Here is a 20,152-nt window from a genome sequence, read left to right on the forward strand (position 1 = left end):
TAAACTAAACAAATGTGATTATCCTGTTTTCTTTTGAAAGGTTTGAGCGGAAGTTGCTGATTGCTTAGAAACCAAGATGCAACCATTTTAACAGGGTTCCTCACTAGCTAGCATAGAAGCTAATAACAACAACAACATTTAGGATTTATCATGTTTTCCTTCTATCAGGCTTCGTGTTGTCATTGAATATGCCAGGTTGGGATCCTTTTCTCTCACAACAGTTGTGGTGGGTTTACAATTAATTATGTTTTATCATTTAAATTGTTTATTTTAAGGCAGGGATACATTTTTAGAAGGTACATAAGCTTAATTAATAAATGTAATTATCCTGTTTTCTTTTGAAAGGTTTGACCGGAAGTTGATGGTTGCTTAGAGACCAGGATGCAAACATTTAAACAGGGTTCCTCACTAGCTAGCATAGAAGCTAACAACAGCAACAACATTTTGGATTTATCATGTTTTTCTTCTGCTGGGCTTGGTGTAGTCATTAAGTATGTCAGGTCGGGATCCTTTCCCCCTCACAAAGTTTGAAACCGACTTCACTCTCCGCAGCTCCAGGCAGCAGCAGGTGGGTTTTTTTCAAACTGGTAACAACATACTGGTCGTCTGACTAAACTGAGCTAACCAAGCTAATGGCCAAACTGAACGTCACTTCATGGTCAGAATTCATTCAAAATACAAGTTTAATCCTGACAGTTATTTTTATACTTGACAGACAGCACATTTTATTTTTCCAATTCAGATGTCAAATGCGAGTTAAATTTGCACCCTACCTCGCTGCTCATCTCAGCAAACTATACTTTCAAGCATTTCTATTTTCGTATAAAGCAATTAAATATTTAAGTCTGTTTGTCAGCTATAAATGTTATTAAAATTGCAGTCATTGTTGGTTCATTGTGTGACTTAAAAGCTACCAAAATGTAACATTGCATCTGTGGTGAATGACACCAAATACTACAAATAATGAGCACCAGAGCACTGTAACATTTGTGCTGTCATTTTCTTCAAATAGATATAATTTCTTTGTGAATTTGGAATTATTTTTTCTCCTTTCCGCTGCAGAGAAAAGCTTATGATAATCCGACTCACATCGCCCAGACAGAGCAACCTTGGAGTCGCCTCCATGATACAGCCACTGTGGCCAGCACCCGGCGGAGTGTTATGCAGTATGAGCGTAAGGTAAACATGCAGGGAACTTTATTTTTAACCTTCACTTATGAAACCAGAAAAACCTTTCAATGTCAAGCTGTTCTTTGAATGCAAAGCTCTTTTCTCAACATCAGGCTCCAAACGACAGCCTCGACTTTCAACTAAAGTCTGTCTACGATCACCACAACAACTTGTTCTGGGGAAAGAACCAGGTTTTATACCAGAAGGAGACAGTCGCTGAGAACCAAAGGTGGGCGTTTGTGGCATTAAGTCTGTTGTCTGGCAGCACTACCTCACTATGTTGGCAGCTGCTTTTCAGGAGTCTGTGTTCATTTATTTGTTTTTAATTTAATTTATCCTGTTAATTTACAGGAAAGAGGAAATCCTAAAGCAGGTCATGCTGGAAAAGGAACAAAAGAAAGACATCAGAATGTGGGTCGATCCACAGAGGTGCTCCATTTACAGTATTAAGTGAAGCACAGGTGAAGTTCAGTTATATTATGCTTCCCAATAAAGGCAGCAAAGTCTGTGTGGAGACACCAACATTAAGAAACGTCTGATTCTTCTGATTCAAACCCCAGACTCCAACCTTGACTCACTGAGTCTACACCAAGGGGCCAGGGGGAATGATGGCAGCTTCCACTAAAACCGTCTCTTACTGCTACCAGTCAGAGCTCTGGAAATAAACGAGTGCTTGAAGTGCATTTTCAAATCACTCGTGTTTCTATAAATGTCACTAATTTCATGATTCATCGAAAAAAAAACCGAAGAAAGGGATGTCAGAAATGGAAATTGGCCTACTTTCAGAATCACTTAAACCACAAAACTCTCAATAAACACTGATGAAAACTTCAACGCAGAATAAAAGCATGAACACTTGGGTCACTTGTCACATCATAAAGATATTTAAATGGCCAAGTGGCTATGTAATGAAGGTGCAAAATTTAAGTATATGCATTATTTGGCTTTTAATGCACAATCGTGCTGTTGTTTGTAGGTTTCACTTCCGTGCATATTTCCCCAGAAATGTATACACATTTCACTGGTAATGTACACCCCTTGTCTTCTCATTTTCTATGGTGTTTGATTAAAATATCTGAATAAATTGGTTTATTTTCACTCAAAAGCTTATGTTCACATGCATTTTCTGGAAAATATTATCCTCTTCATACTGCACTGCATACTTAAGCATTATTCAATCATGCCAGGTATCAGATATTAAATGAATATTCTGAATAAATGTAACAAATCTGTTTGTAACAGAAACTGCATAATATTTTATTTAAATATACATGTATAAACATGTGCACATAACTATTGAGGAAAAGATTAAACAAACAGTATAAAAAGAGTAAAAATGTTGCAGCATGAATAGAAAAAAGTGCAAATGAGAAAGCAACAAATATGCTCCATGTATATTCCTATTTTCTGTAAATCTATTTTGTAAATGGAACACTTCCAACAAACAGTGACAACAAATGATAGAACATACATGTTGGATTCGTGAACGACCCTTCCACAGCACAAAATTAAAATCTTCTCTCTCATTCTGCTTATTCTATCTGAAATAGAACAGCTAAACAGGAATTCTTTATAATAAATGATGAATGTTAGTTTCATTTTAACAGTCGCACATATTTTGAACTCACTGAACCAGAAACAAAGTACGTCCAGGTGGATTTATGCCCTGGCTTTTCTTTGGAGACACCGTTTGATGAAAGCCCTCTCGTTCCACTGCTCGGGGGGAAGCATGTGGCCGCCGTTATGAACACAAAGGACGGTCATCTCCTCAGCGTACTGAAGATTCTGCAGCAGCTGAAGAAAAACACAGCAGGGTCGAAAGTTCAGGAAAATGAAGCGCAAAGACCCAGCAGATGTACAGTTTCGCACAAAACCTGTTAAATCTGCAACAACTGATTTTAAATGATCACTTTTTAAGTTCATATAATTTGGAGTCATTTTTCTGTCCACCTGATGAAAGAAGTCCAACATTTGCTCTCTTTTAGCTCTGTTTTGGTCTCTACCAAGTCCAGACAGAAATATCTGGGTTTCTAGCTGCTAAATGCTCCACTTTCTTCAACAGCTTTGTCTCTCTGTGTTGTTTGGTGTTGAGCAGGTACAGTGGGTTATTTTGTAGTGCTGCGAACCAAACACACCCACACACACTATGAGTTCAATCTCTTGTTACAATCTGAACGCTCACACATTAGCAGATACACACACACACTTACTTTGGGTGTTATGAAGAAGTACTGGGATGTTGTTTCTTTGCAGGCCGTGCGGACCACAATGTCAAAGACCCGTCTCTCATTTATGGGATCCATTCCCTACACAGCAGACAGAAATGGTCTCAGTCACATCTACACAAGCACACGAGCAGATGACAACTAACTTCTGCATAGAATGCTTGTAGGCTTTCAAATGAGTGAAAATAAATAAATAAAAAGGGTGAAATCAATATAGGGACAATATATTTGTTAGAAGTTTACTATAGATTTCCCATCAACACCCATCAAATCTGTCTGTGTTAATGTTTACTACTGATGCTTTGAGGGTGTAGGTGTAGAATAAGTTTTTTTATTTCATTTTATTTTGTTTATTTGATAGTGACAAGGCACGTTAACGAGCATCAGTATAAAAACACTGGATGTAAACATGCTGGAGTTAGCTAGAATGCTAATTTACATCCATAGTCCCTACACAGGTAACACAAGTTAAAAATTTGCTGCTTCAGTAACAAAATGATATCAGTAAGCAAACGCTTTCTGTGTTAAATGTTGATGAAACATGCAAAATCTTCAGAGGACAGAACAAACGAGATTTTCTTTGAGTCAGTGGAGATCATGATTCTTTTGCACTTTGTCTTTTTCTAGTTTTGCATTTTGGCACTGTCCTGAAATTATACGCATTTCGGGGCAAAATAACCTCTTTTGTAGCTTTCTCAACTTATTCCTCATCCAGTTTTTTGTATACTTGGATTATTTATCCATGAAAAGCTGTTATGACTGTGTGTGTGTGTGTGTGTGTGTGTGTGTGTGTGTGTGTGTGTGTGTGAGAGAGAGAGAGAAGGAGCACTACCTGGTTGATCTCGTCCACCACTCTGAAAGGGCAGCGGTTAAGCTCCTGCAGGGCCATGAGGTAGAGCATTGTGGAGACGCTGCGCTCTCCTCCACTCTGATGGTGGGCCGTCAGCTCATGGAGCTGAGTGCTGCTGTGAAACTTCACCCGAATTCGGATGCCATACTTGTCATACTCTTCCTGCAAAAAAACACAGCGTTATCGAATTGGGTGTATTAGAGCTTAAAGGGATACTTTGTTGATTTTCAACTAGCTTTTTATTGTTACAATGTGGGTAGTACTGGATGTGCAAATGAACAATGTTTAAGTTTCCTCCACGTTGCCTGCACCCAGAGTTCCCTGCTCATTTGTCAACAAAAGCCTGATTTTTGCTGGCTGTAGGGCTGCTGCTCCAACTACAGACTGTACTTCCGCACTTTTTGTATGCCTGACGTAAGAAAACAATATTAATAGTTTAATGCTGGAATGAACGTGAATACAGTGCGGAAGAATTTTTGTTTGGAAGAGGCCTCCACAACTGAGAGCCGAGCAGCGCCGATGCATTGTCGCAGTCCAAATTCAGAATGAAGAACAACGCTGGTTGTTAAAGGTTTTCCACTTCATGAGCAAAAGGGAGTATCGCACCTTTTGGTTAAATACCATTAACATGTTATGTGAATAATCAATCATGAATCGCGTATTAAAAGGAAACGACCACTTAAATCGCCCTGAGATGTCACATTAACTGTGTGTTGTGTCCTGTGTGGCATTAACCTCATTCTCTGAGTGCAGATCCACCTCTCCTGCACACTGCATGGAGCGGAAGAAATCACTGAACCTGCTGTTAATCTGTTCCACCAGCTGCTTTAGCGGGTTCAGCCAGCGCTCCTTAGCCTGTGGCACACACACACAAACAAGTTTAGTTACATACAAGGCTGACAGAAATCATTTTACGCACACGTGGTGGACCTGCTGTCATGTAAGAAATCACAGACTGAGCCACATTTGCTTTACAAAACAACCCCAGAGCAATCACTGCAGTGACACATTATATACCTCTGATATGTTCTGTCGGTAGGCGTTCAGGGTGTTGCTCTCTTTCTCCAGCTCTTTCTCCAGATGTTTGATCTCCTGCTCTCTCCTGTTGTACTCGTCAACAACCTTCAAAGCGGAGAAGATGTACATGAAAACATCGACAACGAGGGCACATGCGACAGTGTGTTTACATTTACAATTTCTGGCCAAAAAAGTAAGAAAGCCAACAATAAATAAATTACTAAGAATTAAAAAAATCGGATTACACTTTCATGTAGAGTTTTTAAAAAGGCTGTTTCTAATGAGTCCTAACGTTTTCAGGCCAGAACACTTCTCAGGTCCTCAGCTAGACAGGGAAAGTGTTTAACCTTTGAGGATACTATGCTGCTTTCTGAGAATAAAGTTGAGATTATGCAATAAAAAACAAAATTAAGCAAACACAAATGAACCCCTGAGCTGATTCTCATGTGCTCTTACACTTTCATTGAGGCCAGTGAAGCACTCAGCTCTGGAGCGCTCCTCGTTCAGCATGGCGTCGATCTCGTCCAGTGTGTCTGGCAGCTTGCTGAAAGCCTGTATTTACAGGAAACAAGAATCTTATGAACTGGTATTAATACTACTTAATAATATTTGGTGCTTAAAAGGCCTCCACGTGAGTAAAACTTATAGAATGTGAGGAGGCTTGTTTGATTCAGCAGTAAAAACTAACATTGCGCAGATCTTCAGGTAATGACTCATCAGGCTGCATCCTGCAGATCATCTTCGCTCTCTTCAACAGGCCTTTGCATTGTTCTGTCAGCTGGACCTTCTTCTGCTCCAGACGGCTGCATTTTTGCTGCAAGAAAACATGGACAGTTAGCATACAGAACAAGGGGTCGATATCATGAACAGTCCAACAGGGCAGACATATATAAATCTGTGTAAAACGCTCACATCTGTGGTCTTGAGCTCAGAGGCGCCTTCCCTACAATCATTCTCCAGCTTGGTCTTCTCAGCTGTCAGCCCCACCGTCTCCAAAGCCAGGTACACCTTCTCCATAGTCAGCTTGGCTCTCAGCTACAGATGACGGAGAGACAAGGAAAACGGAGAGCACAAAGAGAGACGGACATTTACAGACAGGAAATAGGCAGACAAAAGATTCTAACGACAGGTTTGCACGTTAACATCAAGACAGGAAAAAGCAAAATCCATAAGAATCTATTATAATAACAGTGATGGTCTGTCTCGCTGTTTTATCGAACAAAAGTTTGACATACAGCCTGTTAGAAGGTAGCGTTCTAGCGCAATAAAGACTCAGAAGGGAGGTAAATGCAGAGAAAGAGGAAAATCCCGATGTTGAAGTACAGTAATTATGACAAAGAAAATAGTCCAAAATTGTGCTTTAGACAGCAACAAAAACATAAATGTCATCCTACCACTCTCAAGTTCGCTAAGTTTAATGTATCCATACCTTCATTTGGGCCATGAATGCTGTGACTATGGACACCTTCTGGGAATTGACAGCTGCAATTTTCATTTTAGTTTCCTCTTCAACCTTCTGCAAGTCAATAACATTCTGCTCCATCTGCCTCAGACTGAACACGTGGGAAGTTTGAAAATACAAGAGGATACAGAGGAAAACATTGAACTCTGTTATCTTTTGGCTGTTAGAGACATTTTTGGAAGCAGTGGGGTGATAAATAAACCTGTCTTGACTTACCTGTCCTGTTTGGTGCTGATTTTCTGCTCCAGTTGTCTCTTTTTGCCTTTAAGTTCAGAAAGTTGCTTCTTCTCCACCAGCAGTTCATTGTCTTGGCGACCCAGTGCGGCGGCCTTCTCCTGAAGAGCCTTCAGCTGTTCATCAATTTCTCGTGACCTGGACTCACAGGCCTGGTCACAGGGGTTTAACAGTTAACGCTTAAACAATTAAACTCATCAAACATATGGACATGTCTCAAGGTACTGTATCTCTGCAGGAGTACCAGATACTAGATCTATGAAGCTTTGGAGTTAAAGAAAACAATGTGGGCTGTGCTTCCACATTTGCTCCCGTGCCTCTCCTTCACCTCCATCTGCTGCTCCAGCTGCCGTTTCTCTTCGGCGTCCACAGTGATTATGAGATACTGGGAAGGGTGCACTGCAGAGTTGCTGGTGCTAATCTTGTTAGAGTAAAAGGACCTCTTCAATGAGTACCGCTCCTCCGTTGTGTATAACACCTTGAGGTAGGGCTCCTCAATCACCTGTGAGAGAGACGGGCTGTCAGATTTAACTTATCCAATGCATAACACAATACAATCAGTAATAAAATACATCATTGACTAAAACAAAATAAACCCAAAGTTTCAATCCAGCGACTAATTCCTATGATATTAAATTGAGGAACTTTCTAACATCACTGAAAGGCACTGGATCAAAGCAAAAGAATTTAAAGAGGGGATTATTTCAAATGCTATAGGGTAGTGCCTATTTAAAGACCTCAATGTATCAAGCTTGTGTGTCATACTTGAATAATGTGGGAAGAGGAACGTACCGTTTTAATCATAGCTTTAGTTTGGTCGTTGCCCACAGGGACGTCATGCACCCTGTGCTGGTGACAGAGGTAACTCATCACCTCATCGGGGGCGTCAAACATCTCACGTAGGTAGGTGAAGAACCCGAAGCGCCTACAAAGGAGAAGTAAAAAAAGCAGATTTAACAACAAAAAAGTGACGGTCACGCACAAAGACATATAAATAAGTAGACATACACAAATAAATACAGTTCATGTTGATCATATAGGTCATCAGTTAATTTTCTCTCACCTCAGGGACTCGATATTCCTGGACGGTGGCCGCTTAGAACACGACTCCTCTGGGGCACAAATGGAGTTCACCTTCAGGTTCATCTTGTCGCGGACCTGAGGGTCAGGACACATCGAGCTGCACTTCTTGTTTGGACTCGGAGGGATTGTCACCCAAAAGTCAACACAACAATCATAATCTGCAGCACCCTGACCTCAGCCATGAACTTCTCCATGTCATCCTTTCTCTGGAAGACAAACGCCCGCAGATCTTGGAATGCGATGTAGTTCTCCACGTACTTGGCGTAGCTGGGATCTTTCACATTGATCTGAGGGATTGAGGAAAGGATTAGCATGCAGGCAATGCAACTGATGCAGAAAGCATCGCAACCACAACACAGGTGGTTGTTCAATCAGCAAAGACTTCTGAGGTGTCCTATCAAAAAAAACAAACGTAATTTTTGAAGTGTTTTATGGCAAAATCCCAGCTAAAAGAAATCTCCCCAGTTTCAAAAGAACAAATCCAATCATTATCATTGAACACGCTGGTCTTATTCTGCCATATGGATATGTTCCCATTGTGGTTATATTGTAATTTAACCCCCACATTCGACATTTTATCAGTAAGTACTAGGTAAACAGTGGCTTGTTATACACTGTAATGTAGTTGTAAGCACATATAAGGATATTTATGTATATCATTACATAGTATTTCTCAACGAGTGTAACTTTTCCTGTGAACAACACATTTTCTATATTTTCAACTGTTTCACTACATTCATTCATCTGTTATACAATAAATATAATACAATAAATATAATTACAATAAATTCAAAATAAGGTGGGGTATAACGCATGGGGAATGTGGGTAACACAGTATTACATCCACATGGTTCGCTGGGACTCACCACCAGCATCATGGGCTCATGGACATTTCCACCAAAGAGCTGTCTGTTCTGTTTGAGCCACTGGAGGGCAGTGTATGTGTCCTTGTGGCGTGCTTGCAGCTTCTCCTCTTTGGCATTCATCATGTTGTTCATGTCACTGAGCTTTTTCTGCAACGCTGACAATCAGAATAAGAATAAAAACGATCTACATGAACACAATTCTGCGTTCCGTGACTTTGAATAGTCCGTTTCGTGGTCTGTGACACTGGCAGAGTTAAAGTAGCTACGTGAGCTGCATCATGTTCAATAATTAGATGTTGTGTTTATGCTTCAGAGGACACTTGATAGTTTGTGGGAAACTCACTTCTGGACTCAGCGTAGATGTTGTCCTTCTCCCTGCGCAGGTCAGACTTCTCTCCCTCGATCTTGGCTCTCTCTACCTGGATGCGCCTCAGCTCGACATTGACGGCATTGATCCGCGGCGTCACATCCGGTTGGTCGCCGACTTTGGCGAGCTCAGCCTTAAGGTCCTCAATGGTCCGTCTGGTGTTGCTGATTCGCTTCTGGTGGTCATCCTCTTCCAACTGCTTCAGCCTGAGCGCTTGTTTAATATAATCAATCTGTAGCGAAGAACAGGGAGAGTTATCGTTCACTGAGAAGAGCCTTCAGTTGCAGAAACACTCTGATAAAAGAACACTGAGCAGGGAAGTTCACAACTCTATAAAGCAGGACTGTGTCATAAACATAAAGGCATACTAGTCATATCATTCAAGTAGCATTTTGTGTCATCATGTCATCTCTTTTCAGCTCTCTAAAAAGAACCATGAAATATACGAAAGGAAACATTCTTATTTAGTGTGTAGTTTTTGGTATGCTTAACAAAATGGATCAGACTTCGAATGACAAATATAAACACCTGCTCAATAATATCTAAATACGTAAATAAATAAATAAATACATATTGCAAATGAGTAGTAGTCACAATTCAAAAATCGACTTCAGCTGATTTTTCTTCTTGTTCTTTTTATTACAACAGGAAAATCTAGTTTCCAGAGGGTTTACAGGGGGTTAGCTGTAGCAGATGGCCACAACATAGATCACACATTGGAAGCTTTGAGGGCCGTAGGTTTTCTTCTCACCTCTTTGTGTTTTTGATCCAACTGATCTTGTTTCTGTTTACACTTCAGAGAGGCTTCTTTGATTGCGGCAGTCTGAAAAACAACAAGCACACAGCTACTATCATAATGTCACCGCAAACATTACAGGCCACTATTCGTGCTCAACATGCTGAAAAACCCAAGCCTCTTATTTTGAATAGCGACGTTAGACCGACTTTCAAAATGTTTATGAGTAATTTCAATTACTGCTGCGTCACATTCACTGAAGATGTATCCAAGAAATAAACCCCTAAAGGGTTCAGGATTCTCAAGTGTGCCGCTCAAAACATTTTAAGTGCGGGTTTCTATGGGCAGCATAATGCTCTGATTCATTTGTAACACACTTAAGAGTCAAGTGCAGTCCTCATGGATGCACAACAAAGCTTTCCATCAATCCCTTTAATTGCACTTATTACAGATACCTGACTCAGAGCTGCCACTGAGAGCTAACGGCTAGGCCTTTCAAGAACATAATAATAAACACTGATCATCTACAAAAACAAAACAAAAAAAATCATGGCCCCCAACTATCATACCAGGGAGTAATAACGTGCTTTTTCACCTTAGCCTTTATTTGTGCTTCAGTGGGTTTCAGCTGGTTGTCAATCGTCTGAATCTTCCTCAGCATGGGCGCCTGGGCCTGCTTCAGGGCAGAGAGCTGCCTTTTAGCCTCGTCTCGCTCCCTCTTCACGCCCTCAAGCTCCTTGCGGGTGGTCTCATACTCCTAGGGCCAGAGAGACGGTGTCAAAATAATCCTATTTTGCTCTGACTGCATACTGTTTTTATTTGTCTCTCACTCGGGTGAACAGTTCGACCACTCACCACCCATGGTTTCTTCTTCTCGAGCAGCTCAATCACGTCCAGGTGCCTCTTCTTTTCGTAGTAACGGTTCACATCGTGTTTGTTCCTCTCATTCCTCTGCTTGGCCTTCTCCAGGAAGCTGGCCTTCTCCTTCACAACGTTCTAAAGGGAAACAAACCACAGACAACACTAAAAGCCTAGAAGAGCCTGAGGTCATTTTCTACAGTGCTTTAAAAAGCATTAATTATACAAAAAAATTAGCATTCTAACATTTTCAACATTCAACATAAACAAACTAGCACAAGCCGCATCTGGTCGTGACCCGTTGTCTGCTGTCTGACTAATGTCCACACAGGCCGCATGTTTACCTCCAGTTCTCGCTCTCTGTTGCGGAAGTTTTTGAGCTTACAGTGGTAGTCATACATTTCTGGTGGTCCCACTGACTTTTCAGTTGCCTCCAGCAACTCAATTTTGGACATCTTGGCAAACTCCCCCACTTTTTCCTGTAAGGACAAACCAACCACATCGACAGGAAGGTGAGGAAAGAGTTATTAAAGGTTACATTTAATACACGGTGGTATTGTGTATGAATAAAATACAAAATTATGTGCCCTCCACATCCGCACGCAGACGCATTTCTTGCATACTGTAGGTTTATTTTTTTAAAATGGCCAAATTTAGATTACAAACCATGTATTTAATAAAGCATCCACACAAGTGATGCCTGCGCTGTGCATATACCCTATGATGTGACAGCACTAGTTAAACAGCCCAACATTCATATGAAAATTTTAGCAGCCATTACTCTGATTCCCCAAATCCATGCAGCCTTATATTGCAGTGACAAATACATACCTGAGGCAGAAACTGGCAGAGGTTGCTGACTTGGATATGCAGATTCTTGACCTCCTCTTCTACTGCCTTCTGGTTGCAGTGTCTTCCATTCAGCATCCACAGCGACTGATTGTTCTCCACATGGATCTCTCTGTTGATCACTACATTACCACCACTCTTGTACCTGGAGTGACAACAAAGATTTTAATTCTACTATCAGATACACATAAGAAAAAAATCTGATGCATATTCTGGCAAGTAGCTTAATTTAAGGTTGAACTGTCTGTATTACTGAGTTTTGTTAGTAGAATTAATATTTCATTTTGAGTGGATTCATAAGGAATAAATGCAACACAAATGTACCTCATCTATCCGACAGGTTGCTATTAGTAAAGTGTGCGTCTGCAAATTCTTTCACATAACTTACAGTTCAATCTCAATAGACCCTTTTGAGCACCCGCGTTTGACATAGAGTCCAACCTAAGGAAAAAAGAGAAATCCTTTTAATAATCGTAATCAGAATTCTTGTCAGCTAGAATAGCTGTTTAATATTTTTACTGACAGACACTGGTGCAGGAATGCACATGCAGTGCAAGAGGACATTCATATTAGCACAGCACCTGCTTCATGCTGTTGCTGTTTACTTATTAGTCTTTTGGAAAGAAATCAAGTTCAGAGTGAATCTACCAGTGTTTGCGTTACTCTGCTGTTTACCTTGTCGCCTCTGCCCAGGATAGCAGTCTTGCCAGCCAGGCCCAGACAGATGGCACACACGATGCTAGACTTGCCAGTTCCATTGGCTCCGACAATCATGTTCAGATTGGGTCCAGGATGCACCACAGAGTAGTCATAGGTCCTGTCAGAGCACAAGGTAGATAATTATGGTTTTCCTGCGGTGTTTTATAGCAGAGGCCACCCCCACTAATGTCATAAAAAATAATATACTTTCATGAATTAAAACATTACTGAAGCAGAATACCATTTGTGTGGCTATTGTTTAGGTTGTCATCTACTGACTAAACTGACCATGAGACAAGACTTGGGTGTCTTACATCCTCTGCTACACAATTTTGTAGTGGAAACGTTGTAAGTGTTATACTTTCATCAGCACATTAAATATTTGATTGTCTAGGTAGATCACATGGCTGTCTGTATATGAAGAACAGCATATCAACACCATGCTAATGAGAGGTCCAAACTAAAAGCTGCTTCACTTTGCTTGGTTCTGACTATGGGAACTCTGAGTAGACCTGCAGGGGTCTGGGAGCCTCAGACCTTATAAGTAAGTCAGTTATGTATTGGGGTCCAAGACCATTTATTGCTTTGTAAGCAAGAAATAAAATCTATCGTTTTGCAGTTGTCTAATCGATTTTTGGTGGTTAAGGTGGTAGTAGGCTGATTAGATGATTGTTCTTGTGTGGGAAATGATGTTTTTAGTCCATGAAAATGACAGAAGTGGCCATTAAGGAGACATGTCTTGAATCTGTCTCTTCTGGCAGCTTCACTCAGCGGGTTAACGACTTCTTTATAGAGGTCAAAAACATTTTGTAGCGTTAAAATGTGAGCATATGTGCTAGCATGGTGTAGCTGTGATCCGGATCCACCTCTCAGACTGGCGGCAGTTGGGTTTCGGTTTCTAGACGTTGGGCTGACTGACAGCTGAGGAGCAGAAACTTACAGGAAGTTTTTCATGGTGATGCGGAGGATGGATCCCTCCATGAAACCGTCCCCTCCTCCGGCTGCGTCGGACTGGCTGCCTGTCGGCGTGTTGGCTACGTCGCTAGAAGTCTGAGAGCTGATGTTTTTGACGTTAACATGACTGACACGCCGCCTTTTGCTATGCTCCGCCATGTTGAGCACAGAGCCCAGTCTGCTCACGGGAGCTACAGCAGGAAAGCTGCTTCACCCTCGCGCGCTTCGCTTAGTCGTTGCAGAGAGCTGATTGGACAGGAGAGGTCACATGTATACACAAAGAGTGACGTGTCGGCTAAATAACATTTCTTATCGCGATATTACGTGTGATTTGTTTCGTGAGAGGGTCTGCTAAGTATAATTGATGGTATTGTTAGTTTTATAATAAAAGTTTTCCTTCTTCTGCAAAAAAATATATCCTGTAAAACATGATTTAGAACAGACACTGACTTTACTTGAGTTCTGTGGTGTAAAAAGAAATGTTATCTGTTCCTTCATGATATTTAGGAGAACAAAGTATGAGCTAAAGATCCAGCCACAGAGGAAAGTTTTTATTTTCATTGTACAATTGGTTTTATTAATGAGGAAAATCCACGGCGATAAAAAGAAATGTGCTGAGTCCAATAACTACTCGTTATAGCCCTGTTGCAGCACCTGATGTGATGTGGTAGGTTGTGTTTGTACACATGCAGTACACTTTGCCAAAACTAATTGTCTGATTTGTATTAGATTACATTGTACTTTCATAAAGGTTTCTGTTTACGTTAAGTTAGAGGTGTTGGTGTAGGTGTACATGAGTAACTGGTGCACATATTTTAATTTTTATTAAGAAAAAAGAGGAGAGAGATAAAGAAAGTGGCACAGATGAGGAAAAAACTTCCGCTAGTACATAAGACCTCGTAATTTTAATCATGCGTTAAAACAATACTGACATGCTCTACATTTAAAGAGTTAGTGATTACTACAATAATTTTTGGATTCCTTCCTAAAAAGGATTCCAATGAATGAGATGGGGACAAAACCCACAGTCCAATTTCTGTGCAAACAGAGAAATTTTGTGCAAATTCCCTCCTTTAGTTTCTCCAGTGTTTCCTTTCTGGGCCGTGGCAGAGGAACAGTAACACAAAGAGGGAGGGTGTACGCACACAGACTGCAGGAGCTTTACATCAGCTTTGGTTGAAACCTTTTTACACCAAAGAGCAGAGTTTGTCCACCATGTCTCACGTGGAAATCACTTAGTGATCTCTTCACAGCCTGTATGGACAGGAGGAATGGTTACAGCATACATTTGGGTATTAAAGTTAGTCGAACCAAATGGAAATCCTCCAAAGTTAGTTTTTCTTTTGGGTGCAAATTCCCTCCTTTAGTTTCTCCAGTGTTTCCTTGCTGGGCTGTGGCAGAGGAACAGTAACACAAAGAGCTTTACATCAGCTTTGGCTGAAACCTTTTTAGACTAAAGGGCTCCAATAACACCTTCAATATACATTTGGGAAAGTGAATATTGTTTTAAGACAGGCTTGAAATATTGTGAACCTCTCCTTAGAAACAGGAACAGGTCTAACAATGTTTAGGAGACCTTAAGTAGGACAGTTAAGTAACCATGACGACACCACTTATTAACACAGGCATGCCTGTGATTTTAGATGATTTTTTTAACCAAGCTAAAGCACATATCTCAAGATGAACAGTCTTAGTTTACAGTACTTCAGTTTATTTAGCTCCTAATAAGCTTATATTTAAAGTGACGTTCTGCATTTCAGTGCCTGTAAACGTTTGAACAATTACAGTGATAAATAGCGCCAGCAAACACTTCAAATTAAGACATCTTGTTTTTGAAACAATGAAACAGTGCTTTCTCCCATCAGGCCGTTTCAAAGGGTCAGATAACCGTCCAGGTCCCGTTGCTCTCCGGTTGTGGTTAGATCAGAATCGCCTCTTTACTCATTGTCCATTGTGAAGCTTGAGATGAACCCAAAACTCACCCAGAACTAGTATATCTGATCAATTCATCACCTCTGACCACAACACGAAGCGTGGCGGCCCTGGAGGTTGAAAAGCCAGCGGCTCATCGCCACGGAGGCTCGCCGGCGCTTTTCCTATCATTTCCGATCGGAGCAGAGCCAAAACCCGCGACCAGATCAAATAAGATCACTGTGTAGGTTTTTACAGAAACACTAAACACACTCAAAACACACAGACAAACACCGCACTCACTCACTCACTCACTCAAACAGTCTCCGCACACTCACTCGCACACACGTACCATACAAGCTATGAAGACAGAGGAACATCCGGGTCAGTTTAAACCTGAGCCGCAAAGATTCATGGGACATTGAACGCAGCTACTAGCTGTATATCGACCTCATGTGGCCATCAGTGGAAAACATCCTCCCTTATTTCCCTTTTTAAATTAAGATTTCTTGCATTAAATGAAAAAATAAATCCAGTTTTACAGTGAAGTAAGTTCGTATGAACACAGAAGAAAAGTAATAATGTCATAAGTAATAAATAATACAATAATAAAAACAATAAAATACAAAATAATGCATATGATAATGTAGGCAGGCCTATATGAAGTAATACAGACTAAGGAATTATGTGTAAATATGGTGTGAGTGTTATAAAAAGATTTTTTAAAAAAACATTATATTACACTTACATTTTATTTGTGGGTGTTGTTTATGCTTTTCTGTTGATTTTACAGTTCATGCCAAAGATGAATTCAACAATGAATGAAACTTAAAGGAAACATAGAGCTGTCTGCTCAGAAATTAGGAATTAAGTCTAAGGTTAGGATTTAAGTTGAACTAAGTTTTTTTTTTTAAAAAACCCAGTAGAGGTTTTAAGAGTAACACAGTGTGTTGCTCTGCCTGAAGGCCTTTGTTGTTACGAGTCTCTTTCAGTATTAATGGGCTCGATTAGGTCGACTGGTACTAGTGCCGTGCTAGGTTGTTTTTAAGCTGCATTTGTGTCGGCGGTAATTAACTAATCTAGGGTCCTATGCCCTGTGGGGGATGTGAGGTAATCTTGAATGGCGTAATAAGATTTCTCTGTCTACTACCAACCACTATTGACTATTGCACACTGAGTCCGAGGATCCCTCACCAGCAGCAACATGCTGGACTTAGATGCAGCAAATAAAAAGGAAAATAGACAGACTATGTGATTGGTGTGATTCCTTTAAGAATGGACTAAAACAGTAAACACGCCACCATCCTGCCATGGAGGGGTCAGCTGCAAAGAAAGTGAGTTACTACATGTTTTCTTACACTGTTACTCCTGTCGGGTGAGTGAAAGGTCAACGTCTGGTGTGGTGGCCATCTGTCAGAGGTTTAGTTGATTTCTGTCAGGCTGTAAATTTATTTTGAATTGTGCTTTATATTTCCAACAGACTTTATATCCCTCTTCATATTTTGTAGATTATGGACAAAAATCATACACTCCTGTTGGGACAAGTAGAATTATAATTCTAAAGATAATACAGATAATACAGATAATCAAGATTATTGAGTTAGATGCTCAGAGACATCCATTAATTTATAAAACTGCTTTAGTTCAGGTGACAAAACGTGTTGCTGTTCATCCATATTGACAGCTATCAAGATTAATTAAGTGTTTAAATCTTATACTCATTGGGTTTTGTTGCTTTTCATGTTTATTCAAATGCTTCGTTGATTTTGAAATGATTCATTTTGGTTCAGACAAACTGATAGAGACACATATTTTAGATGAGATTCAATGTATTAAGTCCAATTTAATTGTCAAAGTACAGAGGACAAGTCCAAGAAAAGACAACTAAACGCAGTTTGGCATCCAACCAGAGGTGCAAAAAGCAGTAAAGAGCAGAGTTAATGTATATATAGACAGTGGTAATGTATAAATAAACAGTAGATATGAATACACTTTGATTGATACAGTATAAACAGCATAAACATGTGCAGCAGTTACAGTAGGCAAATATATAATGCAGGTATTAGCACAGGTTTTATGTATAATGTATGTATATTTGTGCAGATATGAATATGTGACTTATCACCACTTTTCAGTGCATGAAAAGAACATATGTTGATGTCTCTGATGGTAAAATGGACGTCATCTTGTGATAGTACAGTGTGTGAGTGTTTGTTCTATCTAGAGAGAAGGACACAAAGAGATCAGGTGGAGTGATTTTGCTGGAGCCCATCCCAGCCCTGCAGGCACTGACTGCAACAATAGCTTCCATCAGATCAGACGCCTGTCAGGTTATCTCCCAGCTCAGCCTCTCTGCAGGCGCCACGAGGAGGGACAGGATTTGCAGGCTTATGTCGGTGACGAAGAGTAAAAGGCACAATCCCAAAGTTCAGAGCTTGCACTTCAGAGCTCCAAGCATCTTAAAGTTAGCTGTAGGGCACTTTATAGAGGGAAATATGCTGTTATCTGCTGGTTTGTCTGAGAGGGGCAGTTCAGATGTGCTACAACAACATCTGCCATCTGTTACTCACTGGATATTATCCTCTCCTCCTGGTTATCTGGTTTCACTGGGTGAGGCAGCGCACAAACACTGAAACCAGCATGATGTCATCCCATGTTATTGAGTCATGAGTGTAATTACTGCATGTTTTACGTAATTTTCTTTCGTAATTAACAAAAACTATAGCACCAAACCAACGTTACTGTCCCTCTGACAGGCTGAGAGAGCTGTTACGTCACCTTTGGGCTCCAATTAAACACAGCTCACCTTCTGGAGCAGCATAACAGGCACTGTCTCCTCTAGCTCTCTCAGTCTCTAATTATACCCTCTGTCCAGTCAAGTGAAGATCAAAATAACGCAAATGTTTCAGTGTTAATGTGTCTGGCTCAGCTAGTAGCAAAATTACTAATTCTTTTTTTTTCTTCTTTCACACTTTTTAACCGACAGAAACCAGGATTTGGACATTACAAAAAAGGTATTTTAATGCATAAATGCTGAACAAAAATGGAAATGTATCCTAAAACAAGCACACATGCAGTTGATGATACTGTGGATTAGAATATTTGATTGATAGATGCATCACTCGGATGTCACCAAACAAATATTTGATTTGATCTATCAAATAGATCAATCAGTCTGTTTGAATGATTGATCTATCATTGATTGATAGATTGATAGATTAGGATTTGATTGATAGAATTACCTGATGAAATGAAAATAGACTGATTCCAAAAGATTTCACTGATGCCAAATGACAGAAATCCATTTTTCTTCCCAAAATAGATGTTTTTTATTTTTCAAATTGTTACTTAAATTTCCATCATTGTTTTTTCACTTTTAATCCTCTTATCTAATGATTCTGTGACTAAATTCACACAACACTCAAAATAGTCTCAGACCTGTTACTATTTGATGGCAGCAGTGTCAAATGTTTTTTCTAGTTATCCATTTCAAGATTTTATGATAATTAAAATTGATAAAAAAAATCTTTAAATCTGAGGAGTTCATGTCAGCAGATAGTAATGTGAGTAGTTTTGTCTTTGTCAGAGACCTCTGTCGGCCACCTGTCGCTGTCCCGTCAGTCCACAGTAGACTACAGCGGTGATGACATCGCTCACCCCAGGAAACTGAATGGTTCCTCAGCGGAGGTACCGAGCTACCAGAACCTGCACCGGGAGCTGCTGCTCAGCCATAAACGGTACAGGAGGTTACAACACTGAGATCGCTTCTGCTCCCTGATTAGTGTGGCTAGCCTTGAAACAGAGTAGGGCAGAGTGACAGTGTGACTATGGCTGACCGTGCAGGGGCCTGCTGCTGGAGGAGAAACCGGAGCTGAAGCGGGTGTTGGAGCAGCGCAGACTGGAGCTGCACAAGGAGGAGGAGATGGCACGACAGCAGCCCTCAGATCTGGAGATGGAGCTCCGCAAGAGGCAGCAGAAGCTGCAAGAGGTCAGAGACACATGACATTGTGACATGTGATTACTCACATACTGTTCTAACATTAAGCATCACTAAATCTGACCATGTTTATGGCCAAATACCCTGAAGATCTCACTGTCGTTTAAATCTTGGTGATGGGAAATGTGTTTGGCCAAACTACTCTTTGTCTGGATGAGAGCTGATGCAATGACTGGTGCTTTGTTTTTCCAGTATGAGCAGGAGGAGATCAGGCAGCGGGAGAACCAGCAGAAGATCCCAGAGTTTGTCCGTGTGAAGGACAACCTGAGGCGAACACAAACGTCTGAGCAGTGAGGCCCTAAGGCTCCCATCAGCCCCTGCAGCATCTCACCACAGTGGCTCCACATCTTTATGTTCACTGTCCACTGGGCTACACTGAAAAATCATCACAGAGGCGCCAGTTCACTGCACTTCTTAGTGACTTTTAAATTTTGAAATATTGGGAATCATGCACACCAAACACATAATCCACACTCAGATGTTTTCTGAAAACTTTAAGTCTGTTCTGTTTTCAATGAGGGAATGAAAGTGTTCATTTTTATGTGGATCAGTATTTGTTAAGGGAAAGCCACTGCTGTTCAGAGGCTGGATATTTTTTATGTTTTTCTATGGTCATTATATTATTATTTTTTTTCAGATCGACTCTCAAACTTCTTCCTGGATTAAAGGAGCATAAGACTGTGTTGTTGCTTCTTTAGTGGAAGAGTCACATCATAACTGATTCTTTACTCTCTATAAAGATCACTATGCAAGTGTTGACAGAGACATTTCTCAATAGAAGTGTTTTCTATCAATAGAAATCCCCCCGTGTCACAAATGTGCATGTTTGTCTATCTGTTTCTGTCACAACTTGATTTTGAGTGCGGCTGTGGGC

At 40.6% G+C, this 20,152-nt stretch overlaps 3 protein-coding genes and 1 non-coding gene across 5 annotated transcripts; 2 read left to right on the forward strand and 2 right to left on the reverse strand.

The window, feature by feature from the left end:
- Positions 1-437: 437 nt before the first annotated feature.
- On the forward strand, positions 438-1,961 carry cfap276 (cilia and flagella associated protein 276). Of its 2 annotated transcripts, XM_070840323.1 has the most exons (5): positions 438-568; positions 1,063-1,179; positions 1,284-1,399; positions 1,522-1,631; positions 1,731-1,961. In XM_070840323.1, the coding sequence occupies exons 1-4, from the start codon at positions 494-496 to the stop codon at positions 1,622-1,624; spliced, it is 411 nt and encodes a 136-aa protein (XP_070696424.1). In that variant the 5' UTR covers positions 438-493; the 3' UTR covers positions 1,625-1,631; positions 1,731-1,961. The 2 variants fall into 2 exon arrangements, with proteins under 2 accessions (XP_070696424.1, XP_070696423.1); XM_070840322.1 differs by having other exon boundaries at positions 1,522-1,961.
- A 510-nt stretch (positions 1,962-2,471) lies between these two features.
- smc5 (structural maintenance of chromosomes 5) lies at positions 2,472-13,582 on the reverse strand. The gene is made up of 24 exons (XM_070839360.1): positions 13,357-13,582; positions 12,393-12,534; positions 12,106-12,158; positions 11,700-11,862; positions 11,213-11,347; positions 10,866-11,006; positions 10,606-10,767; positions 10,026-10,097; positions 9,251-9,506; positions 8,908-9,062; positions 8,215-8,328; positions 8,022-8,116; positions 7,751-7,883; positions 7,287-7,460; positions 6,941-7,110; positions 6,692-6,815; positions 6,175-6,297; positions 5,951-6,076; positions 5,719-5,814; positions 5,263-5,367; positions 4,981-5,100; positions 4,228-4,407; positions 3,381-3,476; positions 2,472-2,964 (listed from the first exon to the last, which is right to left on the reverse strand). The coding sequence occupies exons 1-24, from the start codon at positions 13,527-13,529 to the stop codon at positions 2,830-2,832; spliced, it is 3,243 nt and encodes a 1,080-aa protein (XP_070695461.1). The 5' UTR covers positions 13,530-13,582; the 3' UTR covers positions 2,472-2,829.
- Positions 13,583-15,288: 1,706 nt separating this feature from the next.
- LOC139210399 (small Cajal body-specific RNA 2) lies at positions 15,289-15,602 on the reverse strand. Its single transcript, XR_011585257.1, has one exon. It is a non-coding gene; the product is annotated as a small Cajal body-specific RNA 2 (non-coding RNA).
- A 989-nt stretch (positions 15,603-16,591) lies between these two features.
- LOC139210339 (protein FAM107B) lies at positions 16,592-19,673 on the forward strand. The gene is made up of 5 exons (XM_070840367.1): positions 16,592-16,615; positions 18,268-18,295; positions 18,868-19,018; positions 19,125-19,269; positions 19,471-19,673. Exons 1-5 carry the CDS (start codon positions 16,592-16,594, stop codon positions 19,570-19,572), a joined length of 450 nt encoding a protein of 149 aa, XP_070696468.1. The 3' UTR covers positions 19,573-19,673.
- The last annotated feature ends 479 nt before the right edge of the window (positions 19,674-20,152 follow it).

The sequence above is a fragment of the Pempheris klunzingeri genome, chromosome 11 (assembly GCF_042242105.1).
Source record: "Pempheris klunzingeri isolate RE-2024b chromosome 11, fPemKlu1.hap1, whole genome shotgun sequence".
Classification (NCBI taxonomy): domain Eukaryota; kingdom Metazoa; phylum Chordata; class Actinopteri; order Acropomatiformes; family Pempheridae; genus Pempheris; species Pempheris klunzingeri.

Excerpts from the sequence above, each read along its gene's own strand:
- LOC139210339 (XM_070840367.1), top strand. The coding sequence starts at position 16,592 with ATGGAGGGGTCAGCTGCAAAGAAA. Across the intron at positions 18,296-18,867 it reads ATTTGGACATTACAAAAAAG|AGACCTCTGTCGGCCACCTG; the intron begins GTATTTTAATGC and ends TGTCTTTGTCAG. Across the intron at positions 19,019-19,124 it reads CTGCTGCTCAGCCATAAACG|GGGCCTGCTGCTGGAGGAGA; the intron begins GTACAGGAGGTT and ends CTGACCGTGCAG.
- cfap276 (XM_070840322.1), top strand. The coding sequence starts at position 494 with ATGTCAGGTCGGGATCCTTTCCCCCTCACAAAGTTTGAAACCGACTTC. Across the intron at positions 569-1,062 it reads GCAGCTCCAGGCAGCAGCAG|AGAAAAGCTTATGATAATCC; the intron begins GTGGGTTTTTTT and ends TTTCCGCTGCAG. Across the intron at positions 1,400-1,521 it reads ACAGTCGCTGAGAACCAAAG|GAAAGAGGAAATCCTAAAGC; the intron begins GTGGGCGTTTGT and ends GTTAATTTACAG.
- smc5 (XM_070839360.1), bottom strand. The coding sequence starts at position 13,529 with ATGGCGGAGCATAGCAAAAGGCGGCGTGTCAGTCATGTTAACGTCAAA. Across the intron at positions 12,159-12,392 it reads TCCTGGGCAGAGGCGACAAG|GTTGGACTCTATGTCAAACG; the intron begins GTAAACAGCAGA and ends TTTTTTCCTTAG. Across the intron at positions 5,815-5,950 it reads TACCTGAAGATCTGCGCAAT|GCTTTCAGCAAGCTGCCAGA; the intron begins GTTAGTTTTTAC and ends CTGTAAATACAG.